Source organism: Meriones unguiculatus, chromosome 11 (assembly GCF_030254825.1).
Source record: "Meriones unguiculatus strain TT.TT164.6M chromosome 11, Bangor_MerUng_6.1, whole genome shotgun sequence".
NCBI classification, from domain to species: Eukaryota; Metazoa; Chordata; class Mammalia; order Rodentia; family Muridae; genus Meriones; species Meriones unguiculatus.
The window spans coordinates 56,419,371-56,442,241 of NC_083359.1; the positions used below are offsets into that span (position 1 = coordinate 56,419,371).

The 22,871-nt window shown below is 39.7% G+C and overlaps 1 protein-coding gene across 6 annotated transcripts in view; it reads right to left on the reverse strand.

The window, feature by feature from the left end:
• Nucleotides 1-22,871, reverse strand: part of Ppp1r12b (protein phosphatase 1 regulatory subunit 12B) — a 216,560-nt gene that overhangs the window by 121,242 nt on the left and 72,447 nt on the right. For 2 of the 6 annotated variants that reach the window (XM_060364339.1, XM_060364338.1), the window contains exons 9-14: nt 18,850-18,962; nt 15,577-15,777; nt 13,685-13,767; nt 12,089-12,214; nt 9,337-9,519; nt 4,802-4,984 (exon numbers count right to left, since the gene is read on the reverse strand). In XM_060364339.1, coding sequence (XP_060220322.1) covers nt 4,802-4,984; nt 9,337-9,519; nt 12,089-12,214; nt 13,685-13,767; nt 15,577-15,777; nt 18,850-18,962 — 889 coding nt within the window. The other 4 variants (XM_060364341.1, XM_060364340.1, XM_060364343.1 and 1 more) reach the window with 3 other exon arrangements.

A 22,871-nucleotide genomic window follows, 5' to 3' on the forward strand; every position in this document is an offset into this window, starting at 1 on the left:
AAACATAAGATCGATTTATGCTTAATATGATGTATCCCCCCACAACATGTTCACGTGCTAGTAGGCCCAGCACCTGAACAGTGACCAGATAAGTAGAAGTTCAATGTTACAGACATTCAGAGGGGGGCTTCATTTAGCAGGGTTGGTCACTGGAGGGGGAGTCCCAGGAGCTATACTGTTCCAGCCCACGTCCTCAGTTGCTCTCTGCCCTCTTGCTTGCCAGACATGAGCAGCTTTGCTCCTCCTTCCTTCCATCCATCATGATGTTCTGCCTCACCAAAGGCACAGAAACAATAAGCCAGATGGCCACAGACTGAAATCTCTGAAGTCATGAGCAACATAAACTGTCCTCCTGTTAAATAGTTTCTCTGAGATGCTTTTCACAGTGTCCAAATTGACATATCCACCCTACACATAATATGAGGTTATCGTATCCATTTTTTAAAAATAATTTTGTAGAGGAAGTCAGGTGTAGTGCCATATGTAATCTTAGAATTCAGGAGGCTGCGCCAAAAGGATTGCTATTAATTTAAGGCAAGCCTGGGCTATATAGTAAGTACCAGTTCAGTCAGAGAGACACAGCAAGACCTGTGTCTTTCTGAAACAAAAACAAAACCAATTTAGTGTATGTGTGGAATGTGGAACACTGTCACTTTTCAGATTAATGATGTCCTACTGTGTGTAACACTGAGGTAATTATTGTAACATCTGTCATCTTTACCAGCACATATGCTTCCTGTAGGCTTATATCATATCTTTCTAGAACACTCATGTACTACTTAGGCTTAATGTGATTTCTGGCAATAGCAGCAATCTGGAGTGAAAGTGACTAACAGCTCTTGATCTAGAGTCATTCTACTTATTTCCCTCATGCCATTCTTCATGTGAACAAATGTTTTATTTGAATGTATGTATGAGTACAATGTGTGTGCCTGGTACCTACGGAAGTCAGAAAATGGCCATGGATCCCCTGGGATTGGAGTTAGGATGCTTCTAAGTCTGCATGTGAGTGCTGAGTGAAACTTGAACCTGCGTCCTCTGCAAGAGCAACAAATGCTGAATCATCTCTCCAGCCTCACTTCAATGCTATTCTTTTTATTTTTCACGCAAATGTGAAATACTTATTTTAAAAAAATTTTTATTGTTTTATTAATTACAGTTTATTTACTTTGTATCCTCCCTAGTCCCCTTCCAATCCTGCCCTCCCTCCCTCATCTCCTCCATTGCCCCTCCCCAAGTCCACTGATAGGGGAGGTCCTCCTCCCCTTCCCTCTGATCCTAGTCTATCAGTTCTCATCTGGACTGGCTGCATTGTCTTCTTCTATAGCCTGATAAGGTGATCAAATGGCCAGCCACTGAGTTCATGTCAGAGACAGGCCCTGTTCCCATTACTAGGGAACCTACTTGGACAATGAGTTGCCATGGGCTACATCTGTGCAGGGGTTCTAGGTTATCTCCACGCATGGTCCTTGTTTGGAGTATCAGTCTCAGAAAAGACCCCTGGGCCCAGAGTTTTTTTATTTTTATTTTTTTAATTTATTTTTATTTCTGCTTTCCTTGTGGAGCTCCTGTCTTCTCCAGATCTTTCTATCTCTCCCTTCTTTCATCAGATTCCCTGCACTCTGCCTAAAGTTTGGCTATGAGTCTCAGCCTCTGCTTTGATACCCTCTGGGTAGAGTCTTTCAGAGGCCCTCTGTGATGGGCTCCTGTCCTGTTCCCTGTTTTCTTCCTCTTCTGATGTCCATCCCATCTGTCTTTCTGAATGAGGATTGAGCATCTTACCCAGGGTCCTCCTTTTTGCTTAGCTTCATGCTATTCTTAAAGGCATTAAAATTCATGCATCTTGATACTGCATACTTACAGTTCACTATTTTATCAGCTCAGTCTTTTTAATTCTTTTGTTCCTTTTATGTAGACAGGGTTTCACTGACCTAGAACTCATACAGCTCCTGCCTCTGCCTCCTGAGTGCTGGGATTAAAGGTGTGCACCACCCACGCCCAGCTAGTTGTTTGTTGCTGCTTCTTAAGGAAATGTCATCCTATTTGCTAAGTAGAAGGTGCTCAGTGGAGATTTGTGTACTGACAAAACAGAATCAAAATCTGTAGCAAGTGCTGTCTTATCCACTGTAGGTTATGGCATTCCCAGAGACAATGGCTCTGTATGACTCTCTGATTGATGCAGCAATTCAATACAGCCTGAAAACAAGCATGATTTCCCCATCTTTCCAAGGATCACAATCTTAATGAATTTAACCTGTTTTATTTCTTTCAACTAAGAAACACTTTGTGTGGGAGATGTGGGTATATATATATTTGTATGAGTGTGTACATGTTCATATACAGGTATGTTGGGGAGGGTGTCTTCCTTAACTACTTCTCCACTCTAACTTTTTTTTTCATACATAACAGATATTTTATTAAGTTTCTTCTACAAGATACTGTAACATCAAATTGTTTAGCAAAAATCTATTCAATTGAGGCCAAATGGATCTAAGAAAGAGAAAACGTAAATATTTAAATTAATCAAAAGGCACTATGACACCACCTAAAACCTACCACGATAGTGGCAGTAGGCCAAGGAAGATTGCGCTACAGCAAGTTATCTAATGTGAATGTTAGCAGATACATAGCAAGAAGCAAGTCTGTCTTGCAAAAGATAACAGTACAGTAATCACTGAGTCTGAGATATTTGGCCAGGAAAGGGTCAAGGTAGAAGAGAGTAAAGCCAAACAGAAAAGAACAGCTGTGAAGCTAAACAGGTATAGAGCTAAACAGATGTAAATGGATCGGGCTTCTTCCTCCCCAAAATGTATTACTCCTTTGAGCTACCTGTCCCTGCATTACAGGGTGCTCATCTGCTGGAACTATGTTCAAAGATGCTCAGGGTAGTGTAGCATAGACCTCTGAACATGTATCACAGATGGGCTGGCTTTGTTGCTAGTTATTCTAAATCAAGAAAACCCCAAAGCACTCATATACAATGGGGTATGAGCTTTATCAATAATATCCTAAGGACCTTGTAGAATACTCTTAACAGTCTATATATCTTTTAGCAGCTGAGCTCTCATTAAAGCTTCAGGGTTCACAAAATAGAGACAGATTGCTATTAACTGCTAGGATGTCCTGCTTACACTGTTTCATCCACTCTAACTTTTTGAGACAGGATCTCTCACTGAACCTGGAGGCTACGCTGCCTGGCCAGTGAAGGTCCAAGACTCTACCTATTTCTGCCTCCTCCAAGTAGAGACTACAGAAGTCCAAGTAGAGATTACAGAAGTGAGATGCTATGTCCTGCTATTACGTGATTGTTGATGATGTGTACTCATGTCCTCACACTTGTACACTTTATCAATTGAGTCATATCCCCTGCCCTAAGAAACATTTCTAAAGAGTGATTTCTTTTTTAGCTAATGAAAAGACTGCTCTTTAGCTTCTCAAATGAAAGGAATGGTACTTCTCTGTAAATATACCAGCATTACACATTCAGGACTGACTTATAATATTTACTTTACTAGAAGCCAGTTAAAAGAGAACTGAGGGGTTAGCTCAGCTCTTAAGAGTGACTCAGCTCTTAAGAACACTTGCTGCTCCTCGGAGGACTTGAATTTGGGTGCTAGCACCCATATCAGGAGACTCACAATCTCCTGTAACTCCAGCTCCAGGGTATCTGATCCCTTCTTCTGGTCTCCAAGGGCACCAGCAATACACACGACATGCATGCACGCACGCGCACACACACACACGCGCACACACACACATTTGCAGGCATGTACACATGCACTTATACATGCACACATATCTGTTAGTCCAGATAGTTGATTTTTTTAATTTTATGAAAAGAAAAATAACAGGTAAATACTATTTTTCAACACACTTAACTTCTTTCTCAAAATGTGTGTTTTAGGTTGATGAACAAATAACTAAAAAGTTCAGTACTGTATCTTTTAAATAGCATTTTCTGGCTTCTCACACTGAGAAATAGAAAAATATCTTTTTGGATGCTGAAAATAAGTCAAACTAAAAATCTAAATCTTGACAAAGATTTGTCTCTTTTTCTAGTCTTAAAAAACTGATACCACAGCCTCAGTCTTCCACACACATTGGATTTTATATGACTTCAAGCTCCAGACAATGAGCAATAGTTCTTTCTATTGTCACACTGTCTCTTAATCCTCACAACTGAAAACTTATGCTCCTCTTCAAATCTGTCTCATATCAATCTACATCTGCTCTTGAAATTTCTCTCTAAAAATCCTGCAGTGTAGCAGAGCATGGTTGTAACCATTTGTGTTCCTAGTCTCAGGCAGGCAAAGGCAAGGGGACCAAAGGATCAAAGCCAGCCTGGGGAGCACAGCAAGTCTCAACAACTGCAGACAAGAGAGTCACAATCCCACATCACCACGAATGCTCATTTCCTTCCCTGGTATTAGTCTCACATGAATTAAAACTACACACACAGTCCTGCTTCTTTGAGCTTTTACACAGTATTAGGTTGCTGCATGAAGTGATCACAGAAAACTAAGAACAAAACAAAGGATCTTTCTTGGTGCTTCAAGCTCCCATCACAAAAGGCAAAAATATGCCTGCCAATTATAAGATAAATAGAAAAAAGAGCTCTGACTATACACACAACATAATGCTTAATAGTCAGAAATACCTCTGCCACAGAAAAACTCCCAAGCTAAAACATAACCCAACAGTAAAATTAAGACCGATCTGAGCGTGGGTCAAACACTTTATACCCTCTATTCTGTCTCTTATCTCAGTGCAGAGCCCTGCAAATGCATCGGTGACCTCATACCTCCTCTTCTCCCGGCCTTCCGCAGAGGACTCCGTTCCAGCGGAGGAGAATACTGTGGCAGCAGGGACTCCATTGGCAGTGCCTGATGCAGGGCGGTTGGTGATCACACACAGAGGAGTACTGGATGACACGCTATCCGTTTTCCTTTCTGCTGTTGAGTCAGCCTGGGATTTGTAAGGAGCCCTGAAATCAAGAAAAACAGGGACAAAAGGAGGATGCTCAGGCATGGTGTGCAACAAAACTGCACAGAGAAAGGACGCATAGGTCTAATGAGAATCTTCTTGCTCAGATTTTGTTTGTTGGTTTGTTAATTCTGAGCTCTGAAATACTAGAACAGCATGATTATACATTTGGTCTGACATCTTCTGCCCAGGATTTATACTGTATAGGATTTTTTTTTTCTGCATGAGATTAAAAAACAAACAAACAAAAATCAGCTGTGGCACAAGGCAAGATAGTGACATATGCAAGAGTGTCTTAAATGAGTCATTGCCACCTGACCTCCCTCCGCACATGCACAAAGAGACAGGCTCTCACCACAGGTGAAAAAGACACTAAATCACTTACGATATTAGTCTCCACCTGTCCCTCAATTCTTGGCAGGGGAAGTCTTTGTGGCACTCCTCAGACTAGATTTGATGATCATCTTCTTGAATTATCCATTTGAAAAGCATTTTACAACCTCAGTCTATTTGGTTCTCTCTCACCTGGACCAGCAACTGCAGTCTTTTTCCATTTAGCCAAGCACCTAATTCTCTACATTCATAGCTGCCTAAGTAAGAAACTGAAACAGAAATCGAGCAGGATTCTATATGTAACCTTAACTACAGACTGCAACAGCAAGCTGTGTAATTAAAGTCATTTATGTGAAAATAAGATCTTTGTTTCTTAACAAAGAGTCAGGAACAACCATTGGCTCTCCACCCAAAAAGCTATCATTTGTGATGTCACAGCTTGTTGCTGGGGTAACAGAGATCCAAAATTGATACTTGCAGAGATGAGAAAAGCAATGAAAAGCATGAATGTTAAAAATCTGTTTTTCACCTACTCACAATTATCAGAAATGTTTACAAGTACCTATAAGCTCACTTCCAAATAATTACATTATTAAGTAGAAAAGAGATAATCAAATCATAAAGTCTAAACATGGCATTAAAAACACATAAAAATATAATACTTTTAAAGATAAAAGCTATACCTAAAACATTATATACTACTTTTCCACAAGCAATTAAAATTTCAGAATAAGATGATATTTTATATTCATTTTCTCATCTAAAAAGTTGGAGAGAAATAATTTCTCAGATTTATTAGTATACAGGAAGTACTAATAAACTTAACAAGAGGCCAAAGAAATGTGGGGCCAACCTGGAGAACAGTGTATATATCTGCAACTCCCAACTAGTAGGAGGCTGGAACAGGGAGATTCCATAAACCCAAGAGTTGAGACCAGTCTGGGAAAGACACTCCACTTCTCGACCAAAAAACAAAAACAAAAACCATACACCCCCACTCCCCCAGTATCAAACAAAACAGAAACAAACAAACAAAAAGCCTTAAGTAAGATTTTATACTTAACAAAAACTTACTGAAGTTTCTTTTGGGGTTAATAATGTGTTTTGGCTTCTCTGCAATTTCTTTCTTAAAAGTCTATTACTGTATGTGCGTATGCACAATGTATATGTGAGGAGGCCAGAAGACAACTTTGTGGAATTGACTCCTTCCTTTACATGGATTCTGGAGCTCAAACTCAGGTTGTCAGGCCTGTGCCCCACATATCTTTATATGCTGAGCCATCCTGCCAGACTTGCAATTTCTTGGGCTGTTGAAATGCCAGAAATTTTATTTTATTTTTCTGTCCAGTAGAACTTTACTATTATTTTGAAACATGTTATAATTTCACAAGCAGGCTGTTCAGGGAAGCCGGGAAAGCAGAATTAGGAGTCACACAATGGAGCCATGTGTAGGAGCCATACAATGCAGCCACATGGTGCTGACACTCAACCTACTTAAAGATCTGATCTTTTCATCTATAAAATGCAGAAAATAATACTGCATCATGCAGAGTTCTCATGATGATGAAACAAAATAATGTGTGTAAAACATTTAAACAGTATGCAGAATAAAATATAGACCCAGTGTAAACAAAATATGACAAAATAGGTGGGTTTTGCATGAACTAATGTGGATATAAAACCTGTTTCAGTTCCTCAATGGCTATGTGATCTGAGCAGATCATTAAGCTTTTGATTTGCTTTCTGCATTCAAAATTACATACAATGTTTAATATACCAGGGGGCTACTCATGAAATGACATGACTGCCCAAGGCAGAAGTTACCTGACTAATATTCATTGCCCCTTACCTTCCTAACAGGTGCCCTACATGTTTTTAAGTTATATTTTTATCTTTTGAGATAATATTTTTACATTTATTTGTGATGTGTGTGGGGTCAGGGGTTGTATGCACGCAGATGCGCTTGCAGAGAAGGCAATTTGCAGTGCTTTCCTTTGGCTATGTGAGATCTGGGGATGGAATTTGGGTCATCAGGCTTGAATGTTCCTTTACCCATGGAGCCATCTCTCCAGCCCTAAGTGCTCCTATTTTTTAAGGCAACAATGTAGCTACCAAATCGACATCTTCCAAGGTCGGCCAGATGCTGGAAATTTCCCATGAGACATAACATAGATCTAAAATTTCTGGGAAAAAAATGTTAACTTAGATGTCTCTCTCTGACAGCTTCCTCTTTGTCTTACTACTTCTTTCCCAGAATGCGCCAGCATGGCTAGAGTTCCAGCAGTCATTCTGGACTGTGAGGCAAGCCTCAAAAATAGAATTCATGGTGCAAAGAAAAAGCACTGGATCTTTTAATGATTCTGAAGCCACTGTGCTGGCCTTGTTTCTGGGCTTTCTTAACTTTTAAGAAAAAAGAAGCTTTATCATACTTAAAGCAATATTATAGGAATTTATTGATACATGTGAATAAACCAAACCCTAGCATATAAATCCCCTTTGCAGAGAAACTAATCCAGTGCCTGTCACAAAACAGGGTTCAACAAAAATTTCCCCAGTTTCAGCTCTGTGATTTCCTCAGTGCAGAGGGTTGAGGCCAAGGCCTTAGGCATGCTAAACAAATGCTGAGCCATTAAGTTAATCTTTCCATCCACCTATTTGGGTTCTTCATCTTTAGTGATATTATACAGAAGGTCAATATAGCTGTATTATTAAATAAATTTATCTACTATATTTCTATGCAACTATAACAGTGTTACTATTACGGTCATAAGCCTGAAATCTCTTCATAATTATACCAGTTTTAATTCTAATGCATTACAAAATAGTTCTTTCTAACCAAATTAATGATGACTATTTGTTTCAGGGAAAGAAATCTAGTAAACAAGCAAACATCAACCAAGTACTACCATAACAGGTGTTCTGGCAACAACACTATTAACATTTCTATTTCTTTTTTTTAATCTTCATTTTATCAAAACAAAACCTAAAAAAGCCATATGGCAAAGACAAAATAGGCTCCAACACCCAGGACAGGGTAAAAACCTGCAGTGCAAAATGCAGTTAATGGCTGGGAAAATGCTCTGGCTAAGAGCACTTGATGCTCATGCAGAGGATCTTGGTTTTGTCCCAGCACCCACTACAGGTTGCTCACAACCACAGAGAATGCAGTCCTAAGAGTTCCGGTGCCTTTTTCTGGCCTCCGCAGGCACTGCACACATGGCACCCAACAAGCAGGCATACACACATACACATAAATCAAGTCCATGTGTGAGGGCATCAGCAGGTGGTGGTGCATGTCCTTAACCCCAGAACTTAGGAGGCAGATCTCTCAGTTCAAAGCCAACCAGGTTTACTTAGTGAAGTCAAAGCCATCCAGGCCTATATGGTGAGATCCTGCCTCAAAATAAATGAAACATAAAGGAACAGAAGTCCTGCTGTGCTTTCACAATGACACTCTGCCATGCTACCTTTAGATAAATGGAAAAACCAGAAAGATATGCTCCCAAACACAGTTTCTGCAAACACAAACCTCTCTCTTCTCATAGTGCTCCCAAAAGAATACAAATTAGCATTCCTCTGAATGCTATAAGGAGGCTTTTGGAGCATAGATTAGCTTTTCTTCTAATCTGAGTTTGTATCTTCCAAACGACTAAATACATAAGATTCTTACTAGAATGTTAGTAAATAAAATATAGCAACTTTTAATGCATAATAATTTATTATCATGGATCTGACTCTAAAACTGTAGTCACAACTGAAAAGGTGGTTGAGGAATGAAAGCATTCATGATACACTGACCCTTGAACATCAAGACAATGGTGTGAATCCAATTTTATTCAATAAGCAACTGTTGACCAGCTAGCAAGTCAAAACAAAAGCATCTTCATTAAATTCTGGACACTGTCACAGGAATTTAAACAAGCTCCTACATTAACAAAGCCTCTTGCTTCAAATCTCATATGTGTTTCCAGAAGCATGAACTGTGATGATGCAACTCAAATGGCTCCCAAGAAGCCTTACCTGACAGGTTGCACAGGTGCAGCAGTGTTTGTACTGACTGATGCAGGGCAAGAAGAGGCAGGTTGCCACTGGCTGCCCCGAGAGGTAGATGAACCAATGGTAATGGGTGAGGTAGCAGGAGATGAATTGCGATTGGCTGAAATGTAGGGACTTGTGGGGTCACTACTTTTACCAAATGAAGCACTGCAAAACAGCATACAGTCACTTTCTTCAGGACATGCTACTCACCCACCATTTCCCAACACCACCTTCCCACCCAGATTGTGCTTGTGAAAGGAATGTAGGTCAAAGAGAGAGCATGGCAATCAGGAAGTGGAAAAGTAACTCCAGCCAGAGCTGGGTCTCCAGCAGCAAGCAGGCAATCATCCAAGAGTGAGGCAATCACCACTCTTTGAAGGATGATTTTTTTTTTTATCATACAGAAGAATAAAGGAGGAGAGGTGGCATTCAACAAAAGAAAGCAAGAAAATAGAATACATGAAAACAAACTATTATTAGAAGAAAAGAAAATCCCCAACAAACCCAAGACCCCAAATCATGCAACACAACCACCTACATGATAGAGAAGTAATGCTGTAAAAGCCAGAAGACCCAAGAGTTCAGGGAGGTCTTCAATTTAAAACAAAAAAGTAACGAAGAGAAAAGAATTATGCAGAGGAAAAAAACGGCTTGAGAAATGCAGTTATTTACCTTAAAGAAAAATGTCTTAGAGAGGATTTAAAGTTTTAAGTCTACACAGTGATAGTGTGTAGGGGGAAAAAAGGGCAAGGTTTTTTGTTTGTTTTTAACTGAAGAGAGTAAGAACTATCTTAACTCTGCCAAACATTATTTGGGGTAGGAGTTTGTAAAAATGCTTTGTGAATGTAACAGTACTAAAACACTGGTTGGGGTGGTGGGGGTACGTGATGACAAAACGCTGTGAAACTGTCACTAGAAAAAAAGGGGCTTGTACTGGACTGCACAAGACTAGGTTCCTGACTAAACACAAGAGACAATGTAGAAAACGTGAAGAAGACCAAAGCCTGGCACAGCAGGGGTTGAGGGATTCCTCCTTGCACGTTCTTTTTTAAATGGTGATGGTATACAATTCTTTCTTCTTGGGAAAACCACTGTAGGTTCACAGAAAATGAGCACTGGAAATCTAAGGCATCAAGCAAGTTGTAGATCTTTTTGCAAAAAGTGCTCATATAATTAAGCATAATTGCAGCCCTTTCTTCTTCTGTTCACTATAACTTTGCCAAAATACAAAAACCAAAGCCATCCAAACCCATTTGCTGACGATTTGGGTCATAAACATCAACAACCTCACCCCCTATAACTCCACACTTGGAAACTAAATTGAAGCTTTTTTCCCTACCTTTAGAACATTAGTCTCTTAGAAAAGTTTTCTTGAATATTGGATTTGACTCTAAGAAACAGTATCTTAGTAAATCAAGGTGTTTCCCTTTAAGAGAAGTAGGTGACACCCTCATAAAACTCCAAACACCTGATTTGTATGATGGTCAGTGGGCTTGGCTGTAGCTCAGTTGGTAGTGTACTTGTCTAGCATGCAGGAGGCCTTGGCTCAGTTCCTAGCTTCATAAACATTCGTAGTGACATACGCCTGTAATCTCAGCGCTCAAGAGGTAGAGGCAAGTAGATCAAAGTTTCAAGGCTACTTTCAGCTACACAGAGAGTTTATGGCCAGCTGACGCTACAAGAAGTCCTGCCTATATAAATACATACATATACAAAATAAAATAGCCATCGAGATCACTGAACTGGACTTGTATATTTTCAAAGTCAAGACCTTTCTTAGGATGTACCTGTAGAACTGAAAAATTAGAGGCAGCAGTGTCTGTTTCCATTATAGCTTATTCCCCATGTTTCAATATTAACTACCTGTTAGGTAGAAACAGTTTTGATCACAAACACCAATTGGCTCTTATAGTCTTAGCCAAGGCCTGTTTCTAAGGTAGCCATCTAGCAAGCCTCATGATGAAGGCTGGAGGAGGCAGCTGAAAGGGTTAAAAGTGGAAGTGAAGAAAGAATTCAAAGTAAGCAATGAAAAACAGATTCTTCTATATCAGCAGCAAATTCAAATGAAAATATTATTAAGTGTCTCTTGTAGCTGAATGGTACTGGCAGAGGTGCTTTGCTTGCTGGCTAGCTTGTGGCAAAGAAAACAATTGCAGGAAAGAGAATACAGATGAGATCAAAGGAACCCATGTACCTTCTCTGCACACCAAACTTGCGAGTTGCACATCTTGATGGATCTGAGGGCCATTAAAGTCATAAAAGAACAAAAACAACTCAAGTCCCTAAATTAGTAGGCTCAAGAAGAAATGTCTTAAATCCAACAGAAAACTATTCCCATTCCCCACTCCTTACCACCCTAGTGCCCCTCCCTCCCCTACCCCCAAGTATAACTTGTGATGAAAACTAGCCTAGTTTTAGAAAAGGGAAAGCCAAGACTAGGCGAGTGTGTATAAATTCCATCTTCCCCACAGAGCACTAGATGCCACTTCAGACTGAAATTTTAATAGGACTGAAAAGACAGAGTGTAAAGTTGGGTCTGTGGTGGGGATCGGAACTGGTTTAATTTAACTCAGTTATTAAAAGAACAATTAATTTTAATTACTGAAAATGTTGATCCCAAGAAATCTAAAAGCCATTCATTTCTGTGGTGCTAATTGGATATAAAAAGCATGCAGTTGTTCCCCATATTAGCATGATCAATTGAAGATCACCTCCCACCCTCTGCAGCTGGTACCTTTTCAAGTAAGTTGACACATAAGTGGAAGGAGCAATTGTCTGTGGAGTTTCATTTCCTTTTGCTTCATCCCTCCATAGCTGCCTAGTATGGGAGCCACTTCTCACCAGATTAACAGCTGACTCCCTGTAGAGGCAGGAAAGAAAAAACAGAACAATCATTCCTATGACCAATTTGGACTATAAATAGAGAAAAGCCAATGGAAAACTGAAACATGCTAAAGAAACAGGCACAAGTTTTCAAGTGATCCTGTTTTTTGTTTTGTTTTTTGAGATGGGGTTTCACTGTGTAGCCTTGGCTGTTCTGGACTTGCTTTGTAGACAAGGCTGGCCTCAAACTCACAGAGATCTGCCTGCCTCTAGCTCCCCCAAGTGCTGGGATTACAGGCATGAGTCACTGTGCCTGGCATGATCTTGTTTTCTATACCTGTTTCCTATACTAATTTTGGCTTTCTTCTATCAATTCCATCAATTCTATCATTCCAACAGGTACCAAGTTACACCTCACAACAAACGCCCCTCACCCTTTTGTGATGAGGAGTCACTTGTGACTCTTATTTAAGAAGTACCTTGTAGGACTGTAGAGATGGCTCAGTAGTTAAGGGTACTGACTCTTCCAGATGACCCTGGTTCAAATCCCACATGGCACCCACATGGCAACTTACAACTGTTGATAACTCCAAGACTTGACACTCTCATGTAGAGATACATGCAAGCAAAACACCAGTGCACATAAAGATAAATAATTTTTTTTAAAAAACTTGAAAAAAAATAAACACTTTCTTAAAAAAATACCTTGTACTAATCCCTAGTAGCAGGTTGCAAAGGAGTTAATGATGCTACTACAGAAGGGAAAAAAAGTAGGCATGCTGCTCGGTGCCTCCCTAGCATTACAGTAAGAAGATATCCAGAAGAAGCAGTAGTAGGTTTTTTGTACCCACAATCAAGAACTTGGGGTCTTTGCTGGAGGCTTAGCACAATCCCTCTCGGGCTTTAGTGTTTATCTGAATCACCTAGGAAATTCTGCTAAAATTCAGATTCTGATTCAGAAGCTCTGAGCTGGGGCCTGAAATCCAGTTACAACAGGCTTCCAGGTGATTCCTGTTAGAGTAGCATGCCTTCATAAAAAAGGGTCTGGTTTGGGTATGCCTTGAAATGTAGCAACATTTTAAAATCTCCATTATTCATTTTAATTGATGAAGAAGGCATTAAATTTTACTTCTTTACAAATTAGAAGCTGATCATTTCAAGTAAACAATCTATTCAATGTTTACTATGTTTTATACAATATGCTAGGCATGGCAGAGTGGCTTGAGAAACAAAATGACATGGATTGCTTTTAGAGAGCTTTTGGGGGTACTAAAACTAAAAGACTTGGAAGGGTCAGGGTCCTACAGACAGTAATGTCTAAACTGAAGTTACAACTTAAAGGGTGAAGAACTGGCAGATAGAAAGTAAAGGCTGGGAGGTATTCTGAACAGGACAAGCAATCTATAATGTACTAGGACATCTGTTGGAAAAGGCAGAAGACTAATAGCCAGATCCCTATGCCCCAAGGGGCTGAAAGAAATCATCTTCTGGCATATGTTTTGATTACCTGTTCTCCTTTTCTTCAATGTCACTTGTGCTGCTGAGCCTCCGGGGTGCTAGCGTACTAAAATAGCTTTTGTTTTCTCTTTCCTATAAAATAAAAGCATGTAAAATGCAATGAGAGTTCAATACTGACATAGCATAAAACATTTTATGGTAAAAAAAAAAAGAAAAAAAAAGAAAAGCATAATTTTGCTAGGCATAGTGGTACATATGTATTCCCAGGCCTTATGAAGTATAAACAGGAAGATTTAGGTTCAGGGCCAGCCAAGGAACAGATTTTGCCTTAATTCTCAAGAAGGGGAGAAAAGTAGAACTTATGAGAGTTACATATTTTCATATCTAGATTCATCCTTAATTTTATTTTAAGTGGAACTACAAAAGGTTAGCTTTCAAAGTTTATTCCTACCTTTCCTTCATCAAAATCTTGTATGAAGGAAAATAATTCTCAAGAGGAAAGTCACAGAGCTCCCATGAAGAAAGCAGCACAAGGTATACAGAGGACAGCTCTGAGAGGAGTGAGAAGGAGGCTGAGAAGCCACAAGCAGCTCTATAAAATGTCCTTCATACAACAGTCTCATTCAGTCTCCAGCTATTTTTTCCTTGAAATGCATCTTCCTTAGGGACACATACAACAGATACACCACACCCGACTTCTAGCATTCATCCCTTCAAGTTGTCTTGGGAAAAGCAAGACAGTAAGAGGACTATGATAACACGGAAAACCCTGGAAAAGGCCACTAAGTGAGCCCAGTAAAATCTACAACCAAATTCTTCTTTGATGAATATAATGGTGAACTGTTTGTGAAGCCAGCCCAATCAATCATATATTTCTATAAAAGAAAAATAGCACGTTAAAATGTTCTACTAGGCAGGGCATGGCAGTACACAGCTGGAATCCCAGCTCTTGGAAGGCCGATGCTACACAAGCAAGTTCCAGGCCAACCTGTTTTAATTTTTAACAAGCAACAAACCACTAAGGGCTAATGTATCCAGCTGCATTAAAGTTCAACTTTGCTTCTAAACAGTAAGATTTTCTGGTGCTTATTCAAAAGAACCATTTGGGCCATGTTCAACTTTCTCTGAAGCATTCATTGTTTTGCTCTAGGTAAGAAAGAATGAACACAAAAAAAGCCAACAGAGAAAGCTCCTTTTTAAGGCTTTCTTTTTTTGCCCATGAAAATGTTAGCAAATAAAAAATTACTTGATGAAACTATTAAAGTGACAAGGCCAACTCATTTTTACACATGCCAAATGCCTTATACCAAAAGCCATTCATCCTTTTATTTTACTTTCTTTTTAATGTACTCACTTTGTATCCCAGCTTTAGCCACCCCCCCTTCCCTTCTCAATCCTCCCTCCCTAGTCTCCTCCCATGCCCCTCCCCCCCGGTTCCACTGATAGGGGAGGTCCTCCTCCCCTTCCCTCTGACCCTAGCCTCTCAGGTCTCATCAGGACTGGCTGTATATTGTCTTCCTCTGTGGCCTGGTAACCTCAGGGGGAAGTGATCAAAGAGGGAACCACTGAGTTCTTGTCAGAGAAAGTCCCTGTTCCTCTTACTAGGGAACCCATTTGGAAATTGAGCTGCCATGGGCTAGAATTTGTGCAGGAATTCTAGATTATCTCTGTGAATGGTCCTTGGTTGGCATATCAGTCTCAGAAAAGACTCCTGGGCCCAGATATTTTGGTTCTGTTGCTCTCTTCGAGAAGCAGAAAGACACTCATCCTTTTGTAACGAGGAATTACTTTGTCCTTCACATAAGAAACATCTTCACAGTCCTACTGCTGCAGTCAACTGCGGGACTAGCAGATACTTCCATTTGTTGTCAGGACTGAATTTTCACAGAGGAGCACCGCCTTAGAATGCCCTGCATGTGTTCTCGCCCCCCCCCACTACACCTTATCTTTGTCATCCAATAAAGCAGAAATCCGAGGGCTTGATGAGGAACGGTAGATGGAAGAACCTCGGTCCCTAAAGGCCTCCCTGGAATTGACCACTTCACTCAGCATATTGTGACTGCCAGTTTTTCTGAGTCCCAGTCTCCACGAAGAAGGAGATTCATCTTTGGGTTCTTCTGCCTTGTTGAAAAGACTGGACAACTATGAAGGAGAAAAAAAGGAAAGGAAAAAAGTTCTGGTACTCAATTCTGAATTGTCTACTTGCTTTTCCCCACCTGAGAAGTTCAGTGGAGCAGCCTAGGATAGGCCACTGGCAGCCTTGCTGCCCCTGTGCCCACTCACTTAGCAGAGGCTAGATGCTCTTTCTTCAGAAGCCAGCAGTGAATTCCAATTTTCAGTGCTCCTACCCACAAACCTGCTCTGAGGATGGAAGCCCTTTGCTGTCCTTGTGACCCAATACTGTCCTGGAGACCAGGAGACCATATTCTGGTCATTCATTTTCTCTTGACTTGCTGGGTACCTGAAAATAAGCTACTTTTCTTCTCTATATCTCAATGTGCTTGTGTGTAAAACTGTGGTAATGAGCTTAATTCTTCTCTCCCTCCAATCCAGTCTGAAGAAACAGGATGAGTTAATGCATAAATATATGTAAAGCAATGTTCTTTCACATGATGAACTAATTATTTCCTCTTATTGAAGACAGATATTTTTCCTCACATAATTACAGTTTCCCCTCCCTCTACTCAAAGTTCTTCCTGATCTCTCCTGCTTTCTAGATCCCTCTCTTTTTATCTCTCATTGGTAAGCAGACAGGCTCCTAAGAGATCATAATAAAGTATAATATAATAAAATAAAACTAACATATCAAAATTGGACAAAACAAACACAAGGATAAGAAGACCCAAGAGAAGGCACAAGAAAGAGACCCACTAGTTTGTACACTCAGAGATCCCATAAGAACACTAAACTGGCATAATATACACAAAGGACCTGGTTCAAACCAGTACAAGCTCTGTGCATGCTGCCTCAGTCTCTGTAAGTTCATATGAGCTTTGATCATATTGATTTAAAAGAACCTTGTTTTCCTGGTGTCCTCCATCCCTCTGGCTCTTACATTCTTTCTGCCTCCTCTTCTACAGGGTTCACTGAGCCGTGAGGGGAGGGATTTGAGGGAAACATCCCATTTAGGGCTGAGTGTTCCAAGGTCTCTCATGTGATGAGTCAAGTTAAGTTAATACTAGTGGTGACTCTACAAAAATCTAACTATAATATTAAGAAAATAATGTATTTCATATTAAACATCAATTTCAAAGAGTTTGACAATTTTATTGAGCAGGAAATTTTAAAAGATAAAATTTTTAGGACTGAGAAGATAACCATCTTTCTTATTCTGCCTAGATAGAACACCTTTCAAAGAAATTAATAGCTCACCATCACCACAATTTCATTAAAAAGAATTTTTAATACCAAAAAAGGAAGGTTCAGTTGGGCATGGTGACACATGCCTATAATTTCAGCATTTAGGAGATAAAGGCAGGTCGATCAAGGTAAGGCTCAGCTACATAGCAAGATTGAGGCCAGCACAGCCTATGGCTACATAAGACCCTGTCTCAAAACCACAGAAAAGGAAAAGAACATTTCCAACAGGATGCAGCTCAGTAGTACTATGCTAGTCTGGCTGTTCAAGATATTAAGTTGGAGCGTCAGCACTAAAAACAAACAAAAAAACGTCATGGACAATTTTACATGGTCTTTATCTAAAGCAGGGAAACCAGATGGAGGTATGGTTCCGTGGTCGAGTGCTTGCTTAGCATATACAAGGCTTATACATACCAGGTTCAATCCTCAGTACTGCATAAACAGAGAAACAGATAAAGTGGGGAAACATCATGAGCTAGCCAGAAACCAGACCAGGGTCTTTCAGATGCCAGGAAACAGTCCCTTTCTTAGGGTCTAGAGACCTTTATAAAAAAATCTTGGGTCTTTCTTCTAAAACCAGGTCATCTTTGCTGACTAGTAGAGTAAAAGCTACTCATCCTCATTCACCTTCCACTCTTTTCTCTTGTCATAAATCATCTGGACATTTAAATATGAGCCCCTTCCTTTTTACAAGTCACCATGACTCTAATGGGAATCCTTCCCCCTTTCCCAGTATTAGTTTAGCAAAACAGAGGGAGCACGTGTGTTTGTATTTAAGTTGGTATTGTTCTTTTATAAAAAGTAGGAAGTGCAGTCACACCTAGAATTAGTACCAGCATTTAAGGTGCAAGCAAATAGCTGTATAGTAAGCATGGATGGCACTCTATCTGAAGCTTGGCTAATGATTCACAATGATGCTTCTAAAAATAAATACATTTTTATGGCTACATTTTGGTTGGTTTCCACTACAGTGGCCAGTTAAAAACCTCTAAGGCCAGAGAGTTTTCCCAATTGCCCATTCCAAATACCTCAGATTAACTGTCTCTCTGCCAGAAGGCTACAGCTTCTTTGAGGCCTACATATAGATGCTGCAGGAGTGCCTCTGGCATTTCAACAAGGACTTATTCTCCCACCCTTGCCCAGCATATAGGGCAACAACCTTACCCAGGACACTAAAGTTTTCATGAAAAGTAGAAAAAGCAATTGCCATCAAAACCATCTGAATGCTATATGTCTTCCTACCTAGTCTACTTTGTATACAGTTATTTTCATTTTCAATATGAAGAAAACAGGCAAACACAATCTTTTGGTCTCAGGATATTTTTATCCCCATTATTGTAACACATTTAACACATTTGTAGCCATATTTGTTTGGTATTGTTCTTCCAAGAATGGGGAGGACAGTGTTATAGACAGAATTTTTGTGTCCCTCTAAAATTCCTATTGAAGCCTTAACCATCATGACTTCATCTGGAGACTGGGCCTCTGAGGAAGTGACAAAAGTAGAATGAGGTCAACAGGGTAGGGCTGGTGCCCTTCTCAGAAAGAGACACTAGTGCTCTTTCTACACATTAGGATACAGCAAGAAGGAGGCATCACTAAGCCAGGAAGACAGCTCTTTTGAGGAACTAAACTGGCTAGCATATTGTTCTGGAAACTTTCCAGCCCTCCAAACTGTCAGAAGCAAAGTCCTATTTTTTAAATCATAGTTTATGGTATTTTGGTGTAAGAGGCTAATACAGGCAAGCACGTGCTCCTACTGTAAAATGCAAAAATGCATCTTTGAGGCCTTTGTAAACGTGTGTTACTGCAGTAGAGTGAATTATAACCTCAGATCAATTCCCAAGTACTCACTCTCCTAGCAGAAGAGGCACAGAAGGTGTTCTGAACTGGGGCTGGGATCTGCTCCATGATAAGACTCTTGCTTTCAGAGTTGGAATGGCTGACAGTAGCTTCTGGCTTTTTATCTGTTATTTAAGACAAGAGAAGCAACAAGTATAAATATGAAAATCTTATATTTTTGTGTATAAATACTTTTCTACTAAGAAAAAAAGTTTTGCCATATCAAAGCAGATTATTAGGACGATGGTATGAATGTCTGAACTCACACTAGGACAAACTCTTGCAATTGTCGGTAGAAAAAAAAATTCAAGGATATCCTTATCTTGGTAGGCTCCAAATTCCAATAAAAACTATCTCTGCATTGATGTGTGTGTCTTTATATTATATGTAAAATTCATCCTTATCAAAAATCTGTTCAGTTTTACATGGAAGTTGACCAGGAAATAAAAACAGAAAAATGCATAAGACTGACTTTGCTTCATAGGGAATTACAATAAAAAGAAAAGACACATTAAAATAAAAATACAAAATCATTTAATAGATTCAGATCAACAGGTATTAAAGATTTCAAAAAAGGGCAGAGTCTCTGAAGAAGAAAATAAGAAAGCTGAAAGCTGAAAGACAGACAGGTGGAGAAGGAATAATGTCTTAGTGATCACATTCACACATCCACTGGTAGTAACTGACTGGCCTAATTTAAGCAGTGAGTCATTCTTGGGGTTACAATAGGACCTAACAGTAGAAAAGATTTCAAAGAATGTTGATTAAGTTGCAGAACTTTAGTAACTGGACTCACAGAACTAGCAGTGTTCCAGCCCAGCAGAATCATCAATCCAGTACACCACATGGATCCTGTGATAATTATAAGCTACTCCTAACTATGTAATAGTAAGTTACATATATGACTTAAATCAGAGATTTTAATGTTTGCATTATGAGAATTTTTATGAAGATTAGAAATAGCATTTTAAAACAGCATAGCTCACTGGCTATCTTAAGCCCCTTTATGTTATTAATGCTGTTATTTGGTAGTTACTATAATGATCAAGGCATTCTTTAAGTACTAAATATCTCTAAGCTACAAGAAATCTAGCTTATTAGCCAAATGAAATAGATTGCTACAGTACTGGATCCTGATGCACCATTCCTAAACTCATAGCTTCATGCCTTATTCACACATCAACTCTGGGCTTGGCCAAGTGGCTTGCTGTGGCCTCTGAAACATTAGCAATTGAGAAACTCAGCCTTGCCCTCTGTAACTAATTTCAGAATCCAGCTGCCACATGAAGAAACAGGGACAGGCCTGCTTGATGAGGAGCAATCACTTGCTCTTAAACATCACAGCCAATGACCAGAAACATGAGCAATGTCATCTAAGACCAACTATCACTTCATATGCTTTACTAGTTGAAGGCACAAATATGAATAAGCACACCATTGCCATAAGAAAGATGCAAGCTATCCAGCTGATCCCTTTCCAATTATCAAGCCACAGAATAGAGTTCACATAGCCTTTGGTTGTTTTGTTGTTGTTTTTCTTAACTCCCTTTTCCCTCCAGACAGAGACTTATGTAGCTCAGTTTGACATCAAACTGATTATGTAGTTGAGGGTGACCTTGAACTTCTGATCCTTCTACTTTTACCTTCCAACTGCTAGAATTACAGGTGATAGGCTAGGGTCGGATGGAAGGGATGGAAGACCTCCCCTATGAGTGGACTGGGGAAGGGACATGGGATGAGAAGAGGGAGGGAGGGCAGGATTGGGAGGGGCTGGGGGAGGGAGCTACAGCTGGGATACAAAGTGAATAAATTGTAATAAATAAAAAAAAAATTTGAAAAGGCTTAGGTAAAAATACACTTCCATGCACTCTACCAGGGTATTGAATGAACACCTACACACAGAAGGCCATATGGCACACAGAAAGATATAGAAGACACGTAAGAATGTTCAAATTCAGGGGCAGCAGAACGAGGGAAAAAAATAGAAATAGTTCAAAAATATTAAGTAGCATGAGAAAATTAATATTAAAAAGCTTCAAACAAATAGCTACTAAAGTCAAGGGAGGTGGGAGATATGTTTCGACATGGTAAGGCAGCAAAAGTTGATTTGAGTTGAGCTCTGAGACATGAGTAAAATTTTAGTTGGCAAAGAACTACAGAAATGAGTAGGGGAGTTTGCTAGAACCATCTGGCTTCTGCCTGAGCCAGGCTACTGAAGCTGCTCTCTAGGATTACTGTGATTTCCTAATTGCTGTATCATCACTGTTTGTTCCTGTCTCATGACTGCTCACCACTGCTGGCTTCTCTGAGGCAGAAATACAAGTCCTGCTTTTCTTCAACCTCTTGGTCATATGTCTTTGTTTCCTTTACAAACATCACTTCAGTTTCTAAAGAGAGAATGTCCTGAGATTCTTTCTCACATCTCTCTTTTTTTTTTCCTATCATCTTTGGGAATCTTATACTTTTTTAGTTTTGTAAGTAAATTCTTTATTAGTATCATTTTTATATGTTTAAGTGTTTGGCCTGAATATGTATTTGTACCACATGCCTGCCTGGTGCCCACAGAATCAGAAGAGAGCATCAGATTCCCTACAATTGATGTTGCAGACAGTTGAGCTGCAGCTGTGGGTGTTGGGAACTGAATCTGGGTCCTCTTCAAAAGCAGCAAATGTGTTTAACTGCTGAGCCATCACTCCAGCCCATATTTTCTACAGTTTTCATCTTTCACTTCTTATACAGAAAATTTCCACTGTCCCCTTCGACAGTAAGTAGTTCTACACCCAGTGAGCCATTGCCTAGCTAGCTATGAAACCCAGTTCACCTAACATTGTAAAATGTTAATATCTCATCCTAAAATAGGAGTGATAATGATTTATGCCCCAAAGTATAGTTATGGGAATTAAATATTGTTTACAACACACTATAGAGATGTAAAGTTATATTATAATTCCCAGAATGAGCCATAATCTTACCTATTGGTGAGTACCAGACTGCATTTACTTCTTTCACATGGCATGTGTTTTACTCTCATAATGCTTTCTATTCCCCTACTAGGTACAGTCAACAAAGCCACTTAATGAATATGAGTGGATGTCATATGCTGAAACCGGGAGTATAACAATAAATTCAGTATTCTCAGAAAAACTGGTAACTACTAGAACAGAAATAATTGCACCATACTACAGAGATAGAAACGGAGTAAAAAGGCACAGCGTAAGAAAACAGAAAAGGACTTGTATTACTTACTTGTCTCAACAAAAGACTTGACAAAAGCAAACATAAGGAAGGTGATATTGTGTCTTACAGTTCTAGAATATACAGTCCATCATGGAAGGGAAGGTATAGTGTCAAGAGCAGACATCATGTCTGGCCACATCACGTCCACAATCAGACAAATGCTTGTGCTCAGCTAGCCTTCTTTTTTTTTTTAACGTAGTTTGGGAACCCAACCTGCAGAACAGTGCTACCCAAATTTATGGTGCATCTTCTCATCTCAGTTATAACCTAATATAGAAAGTTCTTCACAGACATAATCAGAAATGTCTCCAAAGTGACTCTAGATCCTATCAAGTTGACAAGAATAACTGTCACAGGTCTAGGCTCAAATACTGAAGCCTCAGTCCCTACTTAGTATATACACTCACTGAGAGGCGACTGGACCATCAGGCTCTGACTTCACTGATGGATATGCATTGACAGACCTATAATCTAGTAGCATTCTTAGGATATGGTAGGAGATGAGCATGTCACTGTGAGCATCTTGTTTCTGACCCTTTTCTGTCTACTTCCCAGCTGTTATGAAACGAGCAGCTCTGTTCTACCACATCCATCCTATACCATGATACTCTGCTTAACCACAGCTCTAAAACATTGAGCCAGCTGACTGTGGACTGAGACCATGAGCCAAAATAAATCTTCCCTCCCCTTAAAAAGTTCATCTCAGGTATTCGTCACCGTAGTATAAAAGATAATTCAGGATCCAACTGTTTTAACTTTTTGTATCAGAAAAACACTTCACTCTTTGAGCTCCTACA